Source organism: Lampetra planeri, chromosome 31 (assembly GCF_965212315.1).
Source record: "Lampetra planeri chromosome 31, kcLamPlan1.2.h2, whole genome shotgun sequence".
Taxonomy (NCBI): Eukaryota; Metazoa; Chordata; class Hyperoartia; order Petromyzontiformes; family Petromyzontidae; genus Lampetra; species Lampetra planeri.
In genome coordinates, this window is record NC_136137.1 from 3,968,361 (window position 1) to 3,988,386 (window position 20,026).

Below are 20,026 nucleotides of genomic sequence, written 5' to 3' on the forward strand. Positions count from 1 at the left end.
GTGTGAAAGAAGTTCAACATACATACGCCAACATTGTCTCTTTGAGTCCACCATGAGGGCCCCCACGAAATCCAATAACAAACCTGTCAACCCCTTATCAGTGCCATACCTTATTACAGACCAATTCAGACCTTGTTGGTCACCCCGTACCCTTATAAATCTCAAAGTTCATCTGACAAAGTCCCATCACAAGGGAGAAACACAAATAAATAGACAAAAAAATGTTCTAGATTTGAAGTTTTCGTGACTGCAAGGAACCATACTCTTTGTTTTTTCGGTAAAGTCACGTAGGTGAAAACGAAATAAAACAAAAATAAAACAACTAAATAAAATCACGACGTTTCGGAAGCAACACAAGCATCCGTCATCAGGTGTGACTGCTCCAGCAGAAAAAATGTTGCCCGTATTGAAACAGCTGTACGCCATATGGACCTGAAATCTCAATTTCCCTGTAAAGGAATACGGGGTAAACCGCGTGGGTTGACAGGTATGCAATAAAGAGTGCTGGAAAAGTCTTCGATTCCTGAAGCTACACGGGACCTCTTCTTAAATGAGAGTGGAACCCGTTTGGCGAACTACAACAGATGGTTGTTTTTGTATTGTCAAGCAGAGTTTGGTAGTACATGTTGTTTACGTCGTTTATTGTGAAAATTCGGTCACAGTTCCTATGATCACTGTTTCATTGCTTTTATGGCTTTATTTTGGTGATTTTTGAAAAGTTTTTAGGTTTGGCCATGTTTGTTTGTTGTAGTACAGTTAGACTGATGGCCTTAATCTAAGTTGTCTTGTGGTTGTTGTTGTTGTTTGACTTGCATCCCACTGGGATTTTTGCACACAGCGTTGGTGTACGGTGCTTTTTCTGCAATATTTTGCTGTTTTTCTTGGATTTTATGTTTGCACTTAGTCACTTTAAGATATTTTCTTGTTCATGTTTTTGGTTTTTGTTAATTGCGGTTGCACCCGATTCAAGAGCCGAATGGCTCACAGGGCTATATCAAATAAATGAAGCACCTCCGTGTGGATGGATGCACTTTCATTTTTTTTTCATCATTGTTATCTTTTCAATTACAGTGCTTTAATGAAAGTGTTGAGACAGTTTTACAAGACGAAAATACGGCATTTGGCCCATTGATGTAAAGGTGTATGAGTCTGTGCTAAAAAAAATATCACAAAGTTTATAAGTGGATTCTTTATAAACTAGTCCTAAGCGTTTTAATATTAGGGCTTCCCTCCCCAGCTTTAAAACAATGCTGTCAATTGCAATTAGTTCATTGACTCTTTGTACTTAAAAAAATTCCGCATTTACATACAAAATCTAAACAATTTCGGGCAAAATATTGCAAGTTTATATCACAAAATTACAAAACACACTCAGTTTGTGCCTCTTACTTTAGAGGTTTTTTTATCCCCTGGATCTGGCAACAGCAGAAGACGACGACAGCGGAGGCCGAGGCGGCGGAACCCGCAAGGAAGAGAATTCGTGATTTAAATATATAAATATATTACACAACAAACCCACGCATTCCGTCACGAACAAACACACAAAACCCACACGCCAAATCCTCGATGTTGCCCGCCTTGTCGGCCGTTCGCCGCTCTCACGGCTGAGGCGAGACCTCCCGAGGAGCCCGTCACGTCGAGGAGGTAACCACAACCACCACCAAGAACAGCGAACAAAAAACACAAACGGTCGAGGTAGATTTTTTTAAAGACAAAGCTTGCGAACTAAAGGTTTAAAAATAATAAATAATGCCTTTCACGTGCTCGTTTTAATGGGAATTTTTTTTGAGGGGGGGTTAAAATCGGGTGATAATTTACTAATGTAACAAACAAAAAACTGAATAGCGAAGAACGGCGGGGGGTGGCGACTAGGCCGCGACCTACGGTGTTGCCTAGCGATGTAGGCGGAGTTGGTCCGGCCGTGGATGCTAGGCAAGGCCGTAGGCTTCGCGCGGGAGAGGGGGGGGGCTACCATTCGGATCTGCGGCCTCGCTTCGAGTTTCCCCGGGGCCGCCGCGACGCTAAAACCGGGGGAGGATTTCGACTCCGAGCCCCAGGCTGCGGAAGCCCGCGGTTTAACGGCCGCGATTGAGGAGGTGGTGGGTCATGCGGGGGTTGTAGGTGACTCTTTAGGCCGAAGCCTTCGACATGTCCTAGCGAGCTTGCGCGGGACTGTCCCGGGTCGCAGCGCTAGGCAAGAACGCAGGCTTCTACACTGTGACCAGGCCCCTTGAGCCACACGGGCCGCGGGGGGGGGGTGAGGGGGGAGGCGATTTTTTTTGTCGTTTCGGAAATCGACAACGCTCTGAGGGCAAATTCTTTCTCTTTGCTCGCCCTTTAACATTAAGCGTGCGAGCGTTTTTGCTATCGCGAGACGCCCCTGGGGCGTTGCGTGGTTTGTAAAATTTTGTTCAACCTAGCAACTCGGGCCTAGCGCTTGTGGGGTTTGTAGTGGCTGCGTCTCCTCGGGGCTCGAGTGGTGATGGGACGGGAGCCCGCGCTTCTGGTGATGGTCTCATCTCTCTTTCTCGCCTCCTCGCCTTTGTTTTTCTCAACCTTGTTCCGTGTCCCCGGGGCTAACGAGTCGCTTGCACCACCCGACTCTGGTTGGATTCGAAGGCGCCTCTCGCTTAAAAATAGCCAAGGGCCCGCCTGCCTGATCACCTGTGCCTGCCTCGCCAAATATCTCATGGTTTACAAATGTCTCGTTGTGTTTCAACAATTGTATTTTACGTTGGGTTCGTGTAGTTGCAGCTCCGCCGATATGTTGGCGCGGTTCTGTGTGAGTTTACACGAGAGAGCGGTGCTGAATGAGAGTCGGGATGTTGTTGGGGGTTGTTGGGGATCTTAGCGTGTACGTTTATGTGTGTTTCAAGCCTTAATAGTTGCGTTGTTAATTGTCGGCTGTTTATACGATTAATAATACCGCACGCACTATTACATGCGGCCGTGCATGTTGTGGTCACTCGTTAAGAAAATGTGATAAATTGCTATTGAAATGTTGGGCCTTGACACACTTAATCACACATCCCTATGTTATTAATTACTATAATGACAAGGAGTGAGCCATAAGCTCTATGTATTTTGTGACTAAACCAAACTTGTATTAATTGGCTATTTAAAATTGTATACAAGTGTCAACCGGCGGCTGTTTAGTTTATATAATTATTCTTTTACCCTCTTCGTCATTAAAAGGTAGCCTAAATTTTAAGGCTTCCAGATCCCATTTGCACCCACGTGTAATAAAGTAAATTAGAAATATAGAAGTAGATTTGAAATTGTGTTCATACAACACCGCACTAATTTATTCCTGACGTTTGTGTCAGTAATTCACGTAACATTGCTGTGTTTTCACATTTTACTCTTGTTTTTAAACAATAGAGCAGTGTCCAGGTACAGGATGTGAAATATAAATATTATGTGCACGTGTATATATCAGATAATATTGTCAACTTGAGAATGTTTTCCATTGTTTTAGACTTACTAAACATAACATATCCAACTTAATCGCTGCTGCGTATATTTTTATTTCATAAACGTCAAAATATGATAGTTTTGTGTGGTTGTACTGTACTTTGTAAATCAGTTTAGGGTTCATCAGTTTGAATTCATTCGAACTCGGATATTTCTTCCTATTTTAGAAAAACAAATCACTCTGCGATAATATACATATCCGTAATCCATTGGAATAGTTTCAAGTGTGTTTAATTGTGTATCAGTGTCCTTGACACATTGTAATAGTTACCAACATTTGGTGTCACTGAAAAGAATGTGGTAACCCGGGGGGGGGGGGTGGACTTGATTGGTCGAAATTCCGTCTTCCTGTTGCTAGTTGGGGAACAGTTCCATCAATCCAAAATTCGAATTAAGGCAAAATGTAGCATACAACGCACAATGACAATTATTGCGGTAACAATGCATCGATAGAAATCAAATCTCTGAAGGTTATGATGCACATTTCAAGTTGTTTGTATAACAATGTATTATTATTATTTGTGAATGTTGTATGTGTGACCCCTGTAGGGGCTCGAGTATGCTACATGTTCACCTCTGCTTAAACAAGTTTGGAAAAACTCTTTGTCCCTGGACATATTGAAATAGCAGATGAATGCCAACAGCTACTAGTCAGTCCATGTTTAAGTCTCCAAGTTTTGGGGCACACACTTTGTTCGATTTTGTAGATTTTTTTAAATAGGTTAAGTCCCGAATAGTAATTCAACTTCATGCAGTTTCATTTATATTGACTCATCCTTTCGGAAGTTAGCGCTCTCCGGTTACAAAGGACAGCGATAATTCATAAAGACTTTCAACTTTAGTTGGACTCCGCAAAAGAATATGACCGTGAATCACAATTCAATTGCTGGGGAAGTGAATGATAGGTACAGACTGAATCGGTTATACCTCTATTAATGGTGGTGGTGATGATGGTGTTGATGGATGTGATGTCTTTGCAGCCGATGATCGTGGGAAGCCGGGACGCGTGATGTATGAGGGCAAACACATCCACTTCTCGGAGATTGACAACAAGCCGCTGTGCTCATACAGCCCCAAGCTCTGCAAGCAGCGCCGGCTGAATGGCTACGCTTTCTGCATCCGTCACGTCCTGGAGGACAAGACGGCCCCCTTTAAGCAGTGCCAATATGTGGCCAAGTACAACAACCAGCGCTGTACCAACCCCATCCCTAAAGCGGAGGATCGCGTGTGAGTCCCTGCATTTGAACTCTGCATTCACTTTGTGCTTTGCTGGAAATTCTGAATGTTGGTTTAGCGTAGAACGCTTTTATTTGTAGGTAGGTTTGTTGATGCGTAACACAGTTTGGGTGAAAACATACATTTGTAAACACTGGCTTAATTTTCGCTGGTGCGATACTTTGAACATAATCTTGATGATGTACATGTTGGTCAAGGAAATTATCAGGCTTGGAGTTCTGTGCGTGTTTTGTAGGCGGGATGCACTGGCTTATAAAAGTAAAATGTTTTCATTCAATATATTTGAATTTTGAAACTGAATGCAAGTTAAAACAAATCTTGATTCAAATCCTTGTTAATTTTAACTAAGAAAATGTATCCAGGAGAGCTTGTAATGTTATTTCGGGCAGTCCTCCGTTGGGATGTTTGACTCGTTCAATACATCTGTTTGCTGTGTGGGGGGAAACTGGATTATCCAGAGGAAACCCAAGAATTCAAGGGGATAACACTCCAAGCTCCACACGGTTAGATTCAATTAATTGTTTTCTTATTTCCTCCCCAACTGGCAGCCCAAGCCTACAGCACGTGGTATTCTCTGGCATACTCTCATAACAGTACTATCCAGGCTCATACCTACTTGGCTTCATAAAAAAAGCTGCTATGTGCACGCAACTGTATTTCATTCAGGTACTGCAACAGTCACCTGCAGGTTCTGGGGCTGGTGCCTAAGAAGGAGCGGAAGAAAAAGTCTGAGCAGCTGGACGAGCCGAGGGAGCGGCAGCGCGAGCGCGTGGTGCAGCACATCGCCGAGCTCGAGGCCCCGCCGGTGCTCACGCGGGTGCCAAACGGCCTGCACGCGCTCACGCCGGCGTGGCAGACGCTTAGCCAATCCCCGCACCACCACCCTCATATGGCGCCAGCCACAGCTGGAGCCCCGACGGATGACCCCTTCGCCTTTCCCGAAGACGACGAGCATGGCCTCCGAAAGGTCGCCGTGAAGCGCAAGCTCCAGGGAAGGCCACCGATAGGCACTAGCGGCGGCGGGAGTCGCTCGAGACTTGTGGCCGAAAAAAACGGCGAGGTCAAGGACATTTGCGGCAGCGGTGCGATTATAAATACCTCGGCCTCTTCACCGGGCCACCTCAAGCCACACAAGGGGACGCCGCCTCCGGCGAAAGCTGAGGCTTATGGTGCCGCCGCGTCCCTGAGGTCGGCCCAGCCCCTGCCAATGGTACACCGGCACGGGGAGCGTTGCTTGTCGAGGACTCCTGTGGGCACCGCAACGGCGGCACAGAGGGGGCTTGTACCACCCACGCTCCCCGAGTCACGGGTGGCTGGTGGCAAAGCGTTGGGAGGAGCCACCACTGGTGCCGCTGCTAGCGCCTCGTCGTCATCGTCATCATCGTCGTCCTCGTCGCACACCTCCGCCAGGGCGGCCCAATGGCATACCCAACCGGATTGTGAGAGAAGCCGGGCACTGCGCCGGTTGCTGTACCGGAGCAGACAGCGGAAGCTGCTCGATCAAGACCTGTTCACACACTTAGGTATGGGGAGAAGGCGTTTGTTTGCACTACACCTTATTAATAAAATAATAATCTGCAGCCTTTGTCAATCTACTGCCAGATGAAAACCTCTCCACTTTCTGATATGTGTTCATTGTTTTGTTTCTACCAGACATCAAGCTGTTTAGCATGGGTTTATGGAATTGGAGCCCAGGACCAGTTCAGATATCACTAGATTATGGCTGGAAATTTAATTCTGGTCACTGAGTTAATCGTGTAGTGCTTGAACCACTGTGCCATCATTCTACCTCACCTGATATTAAATAAGAATAATATCCTTTATCCAGTCAAATATAAACGAGTCTTCAGGCATATTATACTTTTTTCCACCTCTTTTTTGCAAAATAAATAATAGTGACTCATTGGGCTCAACTTAGAGTCAAGTAAAGCAAATTCCAGCACTTTTGAGTTTTTGGCCATGAGCTCAGCTCGAGTTTGGTGGTGTGGCAACCTCTGAGAACATGCCTTTTTAGAAGCAAATGATATCTGAAGGGCAGGAGACAGGCACACATATAGGTTGGCACCCTGTTCTGCCCATAGGCTCTGTCGCTATGGAAAACAGTCGAGGTGTGTCAGAATGTTTCATTGTCCCCCTCCACTCGGACTGTGGTCCAACTACAAGCGAGAACCCCGCAAAATTCATTCAAATTTGTGGTCAATTGCGGGAACAAAAGTGAGGCTACACGGTTTTCAATACCGGGGCAAATTTAGGGAAGTGGGATGCCCACGGTACTTTGTAGCAGTTTTCTAAACAAAACCCCATTAATTCCGTGAAGACTACTTTTATACTGTTTGCACCTTGTAATATTATGGTACTTTTTATTTATTTATAGAACACATATAAAAGCTAAGTAAAAATACTAACAAAGCATCACTGAAACCATCAAAAATCACAAACCGTGTCGGGAATGCACGATCCAGCGTTACAGGAGTTAATTAATTGCCAGGATGGGGACAGCGCTAACAGACGAGCATTGCTTCCCATGCTGTTCAATGTTTGCACTTCAGGAGTGGGTTTTTTTTTTTTAGGGGGTACCCCCCCCCCTTCATGCTTGGACTGAGGCAGCATGGATCAATCATCATCATCATTGACCACTTTCAATTGATTGACGTTTATGCTTGAAAACTATACAATTACTTTGAAAAACGTCAATAATTTCCATTTACGGTTCAGCGTTGCCAATTTTATGCTGTGAATTAACTGTTTATGGATGCTTTCGTCATTGACTTAATAGCCTATGGGCGCTACTGAATCGCTTTAAAATCAGGTCAAAAGGATGATGATCATAGCCATTGTTAGCAAGGAGGAGCATGTGCTACTTGATAGATACACTGTACACTTTGTGTTCACACCTTTATGGGTTAACCCATTTTTTTTGACGAATTCCCATGCAGGCTGTGAATGGTCAGAGGATGAAAGCAGTGAAGATGAGGATAAGGTACTTCCTTGCCAATCAACTTGGCTATCCCACCAAGACCGGCTCAGTGAACATGGAGTCCTCTACAGGTAATCCAATGTCATTCGGCTTGCTCGCATTGCTGCAGACCACATACATACAAGTTCCATGTTCCTTGTATGTATGTATGTTGAACTGTCGCATCGTACATAGCAAACCGTGCTAATCGGAGGTGCGTAGGAAGGACAATAAACTAAACACGGAGAGAGCAATGTGTACACTACTACAGGCCAAGTGGTCATTGTGTGGCCTTTTAAACAAAGGCAACTTGCCACAAGCTTTTCAAGGTTCAATTAATCCTGACAGCGTACAAAGCCCAAGTCACACAGGTCAGAGTGCTGAGCTGGCACTGTTGGGATCCTGGGTTCAAATCCAGACAGCCATCTGTGTTTAAACTGTTGATGTCAACCCGAACATCAATAACCGCACAAACAACCCCTAACATCACTACTCTTTGGTTTTTTCGGTAAAGTCACGTAGATTGAAAATTAATAGATCACGACGTTTCGATCGCAACACAAACAACCGTCATCAGGTGAGAGAAACACAGTTCTTTCTCCTACGTCAGCAGTTCCCCTGCTGTGTTTGTCTCACCTGATGACGGTTGCTTGTGTTGCGATCTAAACGTCGTGAGCTATTAATGTTCTACCTACGTGACTTTACCGAAAGAACCAAAGAGTATGGCTTCCTGCAGTCACGAAAGCTTCAAATCAAGACCCTAACATCACGTTTGGTTCTGCACTTGATTTGGTTCAATTCCATCTCTGAGAAAAGTGATCTGTTTGACAGTAATGCAATTGACATTGTGACAGGGCCAGTGTGAAAGTGCTGCCCCGTTTATGCAACAGAGATCACTTGGAAGTGATCTCAGAGATAGCTTTGATATCTGCTTCTTAGGGCAGATCTGTACGAAGAAGGGTTGCACTGCTCTGTGTGAGATCCAAATAGATGCTTTGTCTCATAACACTGACAGGACAATCAGGATAACATTCAGGACATTAAACAAAAACAAAATCTATAAATAATGAGAGCCCAATATTTCTAGAGACTACACACTTTGTTCAAGGAAGATGCAAAACAAAACTAGTACATACCTAGACTCGCCCATTTTGTTCTGAAAAACGTCTAAATCACAGTTGCAATCACTTTAGTTATGCAACTGACATCACTAGATATATTGTGATGCTATCACTGCAGAAAACTCAGTTGTGTGACTCTGATTGCGATTTTGAAGTCCTTTTTTAAATGAAGCTTCATGTTTGTGTTATACAACAGGAAACCCACTGCTTATGTGCATATATCCATAAAAGGACCTTTAGTTCTCGTGTTAATCTTTCAACTTGAAGTTTTGTTTTTTATCTGCTGCATTTGTGTTAATTGTGTTTTATACGGAGTGCTGCTTGACTACAAGAGTGTTCAATAGTTGCAAGTTATAAGTTATCAGCCAAAACATTGTATATTGGTACTCGCAGTATACAGCGTAATAGATGCATGGCTGTTGATTAGGGGTGTCTTAAGCTTCTTCGCAACATTGTACAGCCCTATTTGTCAATCCACTGCTGGAGGAGGGCCTCTGCAGACTTAGACGTAGGGGTTATTTGCCCATATGCAGTGTGGTAAAGTGTGAGGAACATAGACATTGGAGCTTAATACAGTACAACAATGTTATTTTTCTGCTTTTGCCTCTGCTGACAATGAGGCTCAACAGCAACCTCCCAACACCTAATTAGACTTGTAATTAGCCATACGAGTATCATTCAGGTTCAATCCTTGCTTGGCCTCCAATGTGATGATCGGGCACGATCCAGATAATTCTAGATTTGAAGCTTTCGTGACTGCAAGGATTGATATTCTTAGGTTTTTTTCGGTAAAGTCATGTAGGTGAAAAATTAAAATTAATAAAAGTAAAATAAAAATAAAATAAAAATCACAACGTTTCGGAGGCAACACAAGCTTCCGTCTTCAGGTGGAACCGTCACAGCACGATGGCTGTATGACTTTACCGAAAAAACCTAAGAATACGATCCAGATAACTTCGTCGTAGAAACTTGGAAGGCGACGACGGTGTGACGTTATTTTTATAGTCCGCTCACTTGTTGGCTTGGCCGGCGTGGCGTCAGGTCGGAGTGCACAGGCTCGGACCGTGAGATGCGGATCGCGGCGCTCTACAGCTCGCTGCGGCATCGCTACTTGCAGCTGAGCCGCGTGGAGCGAGCAGCGGCGCGAAGGCAGAGGCACCTACGCGCTCACAGCCGTGCCTTGTTGCGCGGGGCAGCCGTGTGCCCGGACGGCGTAGCAGTGTTGCTGCGCCGGGACAAGCAGCCCGCCGCGACGCAGCAGCCCGTGACGTTGCACCCGCAGCCCGCGACGTCGCACCAGCAGCCAGCGACGCATCCCGTTGCTTCGAAAGAGTGCGTGCGGAACCGTTTTGCGTTTGTTGACAATGTTCTCTTTCCTTACTATTTCACTGACCCGGTTCGGATAATCAAAATGACCACGAAGATAAGCTGAAAAGGAATTGGAATGCATTCGCACACAGGTGTTCAAGGAACCAAAGTGTACTCTATTAATACAATTCAAAAATGTTGACGTATGCAGTCCTGGCATAAAGATGTGAGTTTCAGGAGTTCTTCCCCTGCTAACTCTGCACAGGGCACCAGCGGCGTTGGCAGAGACCGTGCGAGCCGGGCAGTGCTGTGTGCAGGTCAAGGGCCAGCTGTGCAGGAGCCCGACGCTGCCGTACAGCCTGCACTGCTTCCAGCGTATCCTTGGCACCTTGAGCACGGCCTTAAGTACAAACTTGTCTCTGTCAGCATAGGGCCCTGTTAACACAACCGTCGTGCATCCAGCCTCTTGGCTCATAGCTACATGACATCTCTTTAAAAAGTCTATGTATACAGTCACTTAAAATAGTCACACTACCGCCTCTACTACACAGCCATACAGTCAGACTACAGCCTCTACACATACATATCGCTTCTTCACATATTATGTACAGTTGGTCACAATACAGCTGCTAAATTCACACTACAGCTAGAACCTCTTTATACACATTGCAGCTGCTTAAGAAGTCACAGTACATCCCCTTGACATAGGTGGTCACCAGACTGCTGCTTTAAGTCACAACCCTCCTAGCACCGGAGGGCTCCAGCCTCTTACCACAACCCTCCCGTCGCTTAACATTACCTCCACTACAGCATCTTAATGCACAGCAACACTGTATCGAGCGATTACATCGTCGCCCTTTTAACGCGCGGCCACACTGCAACCACTCGACGGGCGGGCAACTCTGAAGCCTCTTTAATTGAACTGGCGCACGCTCCGCCAGAACGTTCTAGCGCCGTCATCTCGGCAAACGGGGCTGCCTCCTTGACGCTCAACCGCGTGGGGGGCCCCAGATATCCTGTGCAGCAACTCGCAGCGGCTCTTCTCCAGCTGCACAGCGCGCTTCGCCGACGGGCAGCAGTGCTCCGTGCCTGTGTTCGACATCGTGCACCAGACGCCGCTGTGCGAGGAGCACGCCAAGAAAATGGTGCGTGCGCGGCCCCGGCCCGCCAGCATGGTCAGCATTCTTCCGTCGCCGCCGCCGCCATCGTTGTTTTCGTCACCGCCTGTATGCATTTGTGTCATTCATCATCGTCGTCTCGAGCCATGGGCAGATAGCCCGTAGGTGTACACTCCACGTTTCCTCATTTGTTTCCACTTTACTCTCGTCTAAGTAGTGCCGCATCTTTCTGGCACCAATCTCTAATGTCATAAAGCCATTCTCTGTAAGGTCTTCCTCTCTTTCCGGTTCCTGTCATTTATAATTATAAATGTTCTTTATAAGAAATGTATATACATCGATGTGTATCATTGGTCGTAAAGAGGACTCAATGTAACGCCTTAAGTCGAGTCCTGTGCTGTACTACACGTCGGGCAACAGCTTTTGCCACAATGTGCAGTCTTCAGTCGACTTGGCCACATCATCCTCTCTTTAAATCTTTATTGAGCATATCTCTCCAAATCTCTCTGCTTCCAGTGTCCTATGTTCTCTTCTCCATGTTTCAGTTCACTGCCTTGCAATTTGTGGTACTCATCCGTACAATGCAGATGTTCGAACCATCCTTAATCGTCTATCTGATGATAACCTGCATGAAATGATAGTCCGGGTTGTCTACTCACCCTTTAATAAAGTTAATGCAAACACAACTAACTTATAGGAGTTTTACGTTTGGTGGATATTTTTAATGTCGCAACTTTTGTCTACTCACCGCACCGTATGTGTATCATGATTTCATTCTAATTTTCGTCAAACAAATTGATATTAGCAACTACCTTTTTTCACTGTAATATGCATGCCCTGTTTTTCTGTACGATATCTGGAGATCCATACGTAGCCAATCATGCTAATCGGAGGTGCGGAAATACAGTTAGATGCATTTATATGTTGGCCAGCATCGTTAATGTAATAATGTCAAACGACAAAGTGACGCATCTTCACACGCCTGATTGATCCTATTAAAACGTCAACAGCATAAATAAATCATGTAAAAAAAAACCTTTTCATCTTTCCCCAGGACAACTTCCTACGCGGAGATTGGAGCCGGAAGGCGCAACAACAGCAACAGCAGCAGCGTAAACCACGTAAGAAGTCAAAACCGCCGGCGCTCAGCAAGAAGCACAAGAAGAAGCGGCGGCGCCCAACCATGCGACCCCAGAAACCCATCCCTCCCGCCGAGCCGCAGGGCAACCTGTGCATCCCGGCGGCAACTCCGCCACCCTCCACACCCTTCGTCACCGAGCCGTCCTGTGTGGCACGCCTAAGGTACCCCTTTGCCCGAAGCACCCACATTAGTATTCCTTGTGTGGCATGCCTAAGGTACCCCTTTGCCCGAAGCACCCACATTAGTATTCCTTGTGTGGCATGCCTAAGGTACGCCTTGCCCGAAGCGTCAAAATGAGTGTGTTTTTATCGATTGCTACTTGTGGTTGCATGTTGAACTTGTTTCGCACCGTACGTAGCAAACCGGATTTATGTAGGAATGTTGAACTTTTTTCGCACCGTATATAGCCAATCTGATGTATGTATGTATGTTGAATTTCTTTCGCACTGTATGTAGCCAACCGTGCTAATCAAAGGTGTGGGGGAAGGACAACAAAATGAACACAAAAGCAGTTCTAAAGTAACGAGTTTTGAATCTAGATTAAAAGTGCATAACTCCAGTGGCTTCGTAATATCCTAAGGAAGAGCGTTCCAGACAGCCGCAGAAGTACATCTGAAAGTGTGTAAACCACGGAACTACCACTCCACCCCTGCAATGGAAAAGAATATTGCAATAAATATTAACACTAAACAGTGATGTATTAATATTTCCTGCTATGGTTCCCTTTGCGTTGTGTACGGCAAGCTTGCGATTAAAGCACATGGTAAATAGTTAGGCGTGAATCAACGCCCCCCCCCCCCTCCTCTTATCTATTTGCGTTTAGGATCTGCCACTGCCATGGTGTAATTATTAACACACTGGACTTGCAAGCCAGAGGGGGGAGCAGGTTCGATTTGATCTCCTGGAGTGGCAGTTGAAACCGTGGGCAAGTTTATTGAATCTCCCGGCCTTGTGTCAACCCTGCAGTATAAGTGGGTGCACCGCAGTCGATCGGCAGGTCGCGTATGGCGGGGTAAAGTGAGGGTACTTCCACCTTCAAAGACATCTGGCCAGCGTGGCCAGAGGGCTCCTGAGAGCACCCTCTGACGTGAGATCCTTCTGCCAACAGTGATATTTGCAGGGCTGCACCTTTACTGCAACTACTTCTCATAAACTGAAATACTCAACAATTTTTATTTTACCAGGTAAGGCCCACTTAGCTGTATAGCTCTTTTTCAGAAGTGACCTGGCCACGCATAATAGCTCAACAAAGCGGCTTGTGTGGAAATTAATAGTAGCAAAATACTCTCAACACATATTTATAAATGTGGAGGGAAAAACCGGAGAACGTGGAGAAAAATCCGCGCGACCACAGGGAGAGAGACACGCAAACTACAAATGTACAACAGGCGTCAGGGTTGGGTTCGAACCCACGACCTCCTGTATACCGGGCGAGGTGGTTAACATTTCGCCACCGCGGCACCATTCTCCCACACCCCACCCCCCGGATTCCCTACAGCCCGGTGAGCGGAGACGTGGAGGAGGATGACATCGCCCCGGAACTGTCGGACGAGCTGGAGCTGAACCAAGAGGACCTGGACGAGGTGCTGCCGAAGCTGCACGTGGACCTGCACGACTTCGACCTCTTCGAAGGTAGCGCTGAGCTGGAGGAGGCTCGTGAATGCAATGTAAATTCTCTCGGGTCTAGGTCAATATCTATCACGCCATTATAATAATATTAGATTGCAGCCTTTTATCTCACGTCGGGATCAAGGCCTCCCCGAACTATGACCACGGGGTGAATATACAAACTCCAAATATACAAGCATCTGGATCGGGATCGAAACCAGAAGCTCCTGTGTACGAGGCGAGGTAGTTAACATCTGACCACTGCGGCGCTGTATGTTTGTTTGAACATATTTCACCATGCTGGCCAGTGCAGTACGAAGGTGGTGAGCATAGGCATTTGAGCATAGTACAAACAGTACATTATTGGATTTTGCTACACTGCCTGTGGTCACCTGGCCAAGCACTATCCATGCTCCGCTCTGCTCTGCTGCTGAGATCTGATGGGCCGTAAATAGTTGATTCTTGCACACAATTCGATTTTTAAATACGGATTTTCAGTAAAGGTAAAAGTGCATCCCTGCTGGCACAAGGCCCTGCCTCCACTAGAGGGCATTGGTTCGACTCTTCTACTGCGGCGAGACCTGCCGATTGACTTACCGTGGTGTATCCATTTGGTAGGTAGACAGGCGGGGCGGGAGAGGGGGGGATCCGGGAAACTAGCCCAATGTTTTAATGCCGTGCCAGGAGATTAAATTGAAGTCCAGTTGCCAACCATTACACGACAGCAGCCCCCCTGTGTTACGAATATAACGATCTAGTTTGAGTGAAGATTCGGCGAATCTGTAAAGCACCCGACACATTTCTCGTCCCTTGGCACAGGCAAGAATGGCGAGCTGCTCCCGACCAAGGAGGAGGCGGAGGCGCTGGAGCGGGCGCTGGTGGCGGCATCGCACGCCGTCACCTCCCTCGAGCACCTGGGCTCCATGGACGACGACGAGGAGCTCGTGCCCAGCGACGACCTCGGCTCCTTTAACCCCGACCTGCACGAGCTGCTGGGCGGCACCATCGCCGCCGACTCCTTTTCCGCCCTCGACCTCGAGCAGCACTTCGGCAGCGCCGGTGCCGTCGTGGCGGCGGCGGCGGCCGCGGCAACGCAGCTGAGCCTGGGTCTGGAGCACCACCACCACCACCACCATCAGCACCACCCCCACCAGCAGCTCCACCACCAACATCAGCAGGACTGTGGCGGTGTGTCTGTCATCACGCACTTTTCGCCACCAATGCCGTCCTTCCAGACGTTGCCGCTCCTGCCCGCAAGGCCGCTGCTTGTTAAGCCAGACGGTCAAGCATCGTCGTCGACACCTCCGCCGCTGATACCAGCCGGTTTTGTCGGTGACGGAAGCGGTGAGCGATCGGTGCAGTCGCCACTGCAGGATAGTTCCCTCTTCGGCAGCGAGCGAGTGCCGTCACCATTCCTTGGCATCGACAGTGGCGAGGAGCCGGCGTCGGTTAGCGGACTTACGGTCGCTGTCACGACCCAATTTACGGGGAGCGAGGAATCGCAGGCCATGCTGGGACACTCGCTGCCGCCCTCCATGTCGTTGTCCGTACCCCCCAGCACTGTGACCACCACCACCACCGCCGGGCTGGTAATGCAGAGGTCGCCCTCCTGGGGGTCGCTGGTGTTAACCGACGCTAGTGCGTTTGCCGCAGGGGCGGCGCAGGACGGGGCGGTGCCATGCACGGCGTCCACAATGCTCACGTTCTCCCCGGACGGCATCCCCGCACCCATCGGCACCAGCCTCGTTCAGACGCTAGCGTCAACCGGCGCGCACGGTCTCCCGCAGGCTCTTGATGTCACCACGCATTCCCCATTCTCCGCGAGCGGCACCACGGGGGCGGCAGCTCAGTCGCCCGCTCTGCTCACGGCAGAGCTGGCGGCATCGCCGCTGGGGCCACTCGCTCAGGCGCACGCAACCGGGCAGGTGCTGAGCTCCCCCGGCACGAGTGCTGGGCAGGACTTGGCGACTGTAGCGGCCGTGGCCAGCATGGGGACAGCGCCTCTTTCGAACTCTGCGCAACTGCAGACGCAAGCGCAGCTGCTGCAGCAGCAGCAGACAGGAAGTTGGAACTCGTCACTCGCGCAGCAGCATAAACTGCCACAGTTCAGCGCAGCATTTGGCTCGCAGCTGTCGAGTGGCCGAGGTGGGATTCCCAAAGATGTGCAGCCGCTATGCTCGGTGGTGCCACCGTTGGCTCACTCAACGACCGCCTCGACACTGTCGAACTCCGGCGGCAGTGGCGACGGCGGTGTCAGCAGCACCATCAACGCGATGCCTCCCACGGTACCTCCACAACCACCTTCCTCCACCTCTCCCCCACCTCCCACATCGCCATCGCAGAGCAAATCGTGACTCGTGGCTGCGAACGCTTGTGAAACGCAACGACTCTTACTTCTAGCACTGTGACGCTGACAGCCACTGGCAAAAAAAAAACAATAATATAGAAACGTACGCCGCTCGGGCATTGCTTGGGTTTGCGGGGAAAAAGCGGTGGTGGATCTTGGCGGACGGAGAATGCAGCTCTGGAGATTTGCAAATCGGTGATGAAATGCTCCGTAGGCGATTTGAAAAGTTGTGCAGCAGTCGTTGGCATTTGAGTGCAGAGTGAGGTGAGTCATGACAGGGAAAGCTGTGATGAACAGGTGTGTGCGAGGTGCGTGTGTGTGTGACTTTATAGTTACAAAAGTGTATAAGGATTATAGAATGTAACAATGTTTTGGGAGGGTTATTTTTTCCCCAAACTCTGTCTTGGCATAATATGCAAGCCTGGTAAAGGGAGTGGGTGTGGGAAGCGCATATAAGAGCGGTGTTGAAGTTCATCATGCAGTACGGTTCGATTTTGGGGATTTTACAATTAAGCCAGGAATCTTTCCCACCTCCTGCTATATAGTATTAATTGCCATCCAGTAATGCTTGGCCCACGTTGGCTCACTGACAGTCATTAATATGTTAGGACACCAAAGTGCTTATGTCACGTCCAGACATAGCCAGCTGTATGCCACAGTTACAAACAGCCGGAAATGCTGGTGGGTTATGGGTGTGAAGTTGGTCACTGAGAGAAGACCACCCTTTCGGTGCACCAGCTTGAGCGCATTGTACTATTTGGCATGTGGACATGCCGCCTGACAAACATATCGGAAGAGCACTTACAGAAATAATTTATCAGAAGCTCTTTGCTGTGCACGTGTATCTATGTAAAAAGTAATGTGTAAGGGAAATAATTGAAGCGCAGTGGTTATGTGACCCCGGCCACCTTATTTCGATTCTCAGCCACAGATTAAATTAGTGCCGAGTGGTAATCTGAAGCAATCCTGCCCCTCCCCCCCCACCTTTTACCAACCCACACGAGCTCGTTTGAAGTATGGTCAAACAACATCGTGGGTAGGTAAACTTGTAAATGGTCAACCATAATTCTCTCTCAATGAGCTTTGTGAACGATGGGATAAAGGTAACAACTGACAATGTTTAGTTTTCTCTCAACTAAAACTTCAGTATGGGCATTTAACGGGTTATAAGCAGTTGTGTGCGTATGACCACAAAGCAGCTGTACTGCTGGTGAGACCCAACAAGAGGCCAAGACACTTGTGTACGCAGTAGCTCTTCTGAGCCAAGTGTACTTTTTAAGTTGTGCGATTGTGCGTGCTTGTAAGTGTTTATCTCAGTAAAGTCGAAGCACTACAAATGAAAAATTAAGCCCACACTCGAAAGGGTGGAATCTCAAATAAAACCAAGCCCAAAAGTTGTGTTTGTTTATCCCATTAAATTATCATGTTGAACGGTGTGCAGTTGCGTTCTCCCGATTTCAACAAGAGGCAGAGAGCTTGGGGTTGGTTGTGCGTGCCACTCGTAATGCCCATGAGGAAAGTACCCGCGTCGAGTGCCCGGACTGCGTTCAGCAGGAAACTCGATCCTCACAAACGGAGGAGAACGCCTGAAGAGAGTGAGTCGTAATATGTATCACTAACTTCATTTGACGGTGGTTTCATTCGTGGTTGTACACCACTGTCAATGCGATGGCAAAAGACCGGTGGTACTTATGAACACTTGGGGCTCCCGCAAGGTGCACCATTTTTAAATCTTCGTGGTTGCTTGTCGATGGTGAAATACAAGTGTAAGGTATACAGATTTATTGGAATGCTCACCTGGTAAAGGTCGTGCTGTTAATATAATTATCCTGTAAAGCGACCTATTTTTTTATTCTACAAATTGTCCACTGCCCTCAAAAGACATTGCCACAGAGCTAAGGACGCACTGTGAAGGTGGCGTTTTGTGAATTGGCAAGGCCGGGTGACTTAGGAATATTAATTTGCGTCTTTTGTCAGTGAGATTGTATCGTATGCATTGTATTCTATTCTAAATGATCCCAGATTTAAAGGAGAAAAATAAAACACGAAAAATTGTCCGTTTAAATCATTGCTGTACACTTGTATATGAGGTGATTGTTGACTGTGTGCCGACATGTTTTTGAATAGAAGATAATCAGGAAAAAAATGTGTGCTAAGCTTTTTTTACATGTGACCTTTCTTTTTGGAAATAAGCAGTTAGTGGTAACTGGGCAGAAACTGAAGTTTGATTTAAAACGACCAATTGTTTTGTCTACTGTTACCAGCCAATTTATTTTTTTACTGCTCTATTTATTTGACACTTAACTAAATGTATATTTCTTGTGCGCGGTGTTAAAGTAAAAGATCTAAGCTTGCGACACTTCCTACAAATTGTGACATGGCGTGAAAAATGTCGGCAGGGGATTGAATACAGGGCAGAGGTAAATTGCTTCAAAGACACGCCAGCTGTGCTTTAGGTAAGAAACGGCCAATTTAACAATTGTGATGAGTTCCCATGACGTTTATAGTTTGAATTTATACCCTTTCCCCATAGCCCCACAAACGGAAATTGTGCTCTTAGATTCCAAGCCCACCGTGTATTTCAACGACAAGTGATACGTGTATATAGGTGGTGGTGGTATGTGCCACTTCAATTGCCCTGTTTCATGGCCCTAGCAAATGCATTGTTAGTCAAATAACCTCAGATGCTCATGTTTACTGCGACAAACCAATTACATGAAACTGAAAGCCATGAATGATCGCTTTTTTAATTTGTTCGATTTTTTTTTATTTCGGTTTTTTTGAAAAATGCACTTTGTCCTCTTTCCTACACTCAGAATCCAAAACCACACTTCGCGTTACAGATCTGTGATGGCAATCAGGTTTTCATAACTGATTCTACCTAATCGTCGGCGGTTTGGGAGGCGCGCACGCGGTTTGACTTCTGGGTGGAGGTGCCGCCACGTGGCGTCACTCGAAAACGAGCGTAGCCTCGCGGTGGGTTTCGCGTGGAGCGTTTCACTTCCTCTGGTAAAAGTTCACCGGTGCAGGGGGCAGGTCACACGTTGTGAGGCCTGTAACCTTTGCACCGGTTCGCAAGTGTTGTTTGGAAGGGTTTGTGGTGCTGAATTAAAACCAATGGAATGTTTAAAACTCAAATAAAGCAAATACCCCTTTTCCCCTGCCTCTCCCCACACATCTTCACTTAAGCATTCATGGAAAAAAAAGCTTTTCTTTCTTTCCCCGTTTATAATTTCACCTAACTCGCACGTAAAATTGAATGCACACTGTAATGGTCACGGTTACTTTTTGCAGCATACACCCCCTTCCTTAAAACACTTGCCTTTACAAATTGTGAGATTGCAGGCTGGTCGGGACAGTGACTAGTGTTTCTCGGTGTATTTTTGAATGTATATTAAACCGTTGCTGTAGCGTTTAGATTTTGTGTAATTTCACACTTTTTAAAAAGTCCTGTAAAGCTGTTGATGTTCATCCCCGAGTTTACGACTGTAAAGAATTTCCAGTGTACAAATGCTGTAACATCTGTATATAACGTGAATAAATATCACAGATAATATCCAGTGGTGTGAGGGTCATGTTTTTATGGTAAACGTTGTGATTCACCTCGAGATTCTGTCAATTCAAGCAAGGTCTGGCAATTTGGAAGTCTAATCTCTGATTTGCACTCTCATTCTCATCTTAATTCTGCACCTATTTGCTCAATATACATTGCCCGAA

The 20,026-nt window shown here is 47.0% G+C and overlaps 1 protein-coding gene across 3 annotated transcripts; it reads left to right on the forward strand.

The window, feature by feature from the left end:
* Positions 1–1,438: 1,438 nt before the first annotated feature.
* On the forward strand, positions 1,439–19,865 carry LOC144729105 (INO80 complex subunit D-like). 3 transcript variants are annotated; one of them, XM_078609038.1, is made up of 10 exons: positions 1,439–1,644; positions 4,455–4,701; positions 5,377–6,233; positions 7,647–7,758; positions 9,829–10,119; positions 10,361–10,470; positions 11,107–11,270; positions 12,268–12,515; positions 13,853–13,986; positions 14,782–19,865. In XM_078609038.1, the coding sequence occupies exons 2-10, from the start codon at positions 4,484–4,486 to the stop codon at positions 16,314–16,316; spliced, it is 3,669 nt and encodes a 1,222-aa protein (XP_078465164.1). In that variant the 5' UTR covers positions 1,439–1,644; positions 4,455–4,483; the 3' UTR covers positions 16,317–19,865. The 3 variants fall into 3 exon arrangements, with proteins under 3 accessions (XP_078465164.1, XP_078465166.1, XP_078465165.1); XM_078609040.1 differs by having other exon boundaries at positions 11,107–11,240; XM_078609039.1 differs by lacking the exon at positions 1,439–1,644 and adding an exon at positions 2,363–2,506.
* The last annotated feature ends 161 nt before the right edge of the window (positions 19,866–20,026 follow it).

Excerpts from the sequence above, each read along its gene's own strand:
- LOC144729105 (XM_078609038.1), top strand. The coding sequence starts at position 4,484 with ATGTATGAGGGCAAACACATCCACTTCTCGGAGATTGACAACAAGCCG. Across the intron at positions 6,234-7,646 it reads AGACCTGTTCACACACTTAG|GCTGTGAATGGTCAGAGGAT; the intron begins GTATGGGGAGAA and ends ATTCCCATGCAG. Across the intron at positions 11,271-12,267 it reads GGCCCCGGCCCGCCAGCATG|GACAACTTCCTACGCGGAGA; the intron begins GTCAGCATTCTT and ends ATCTTTCCCCAG.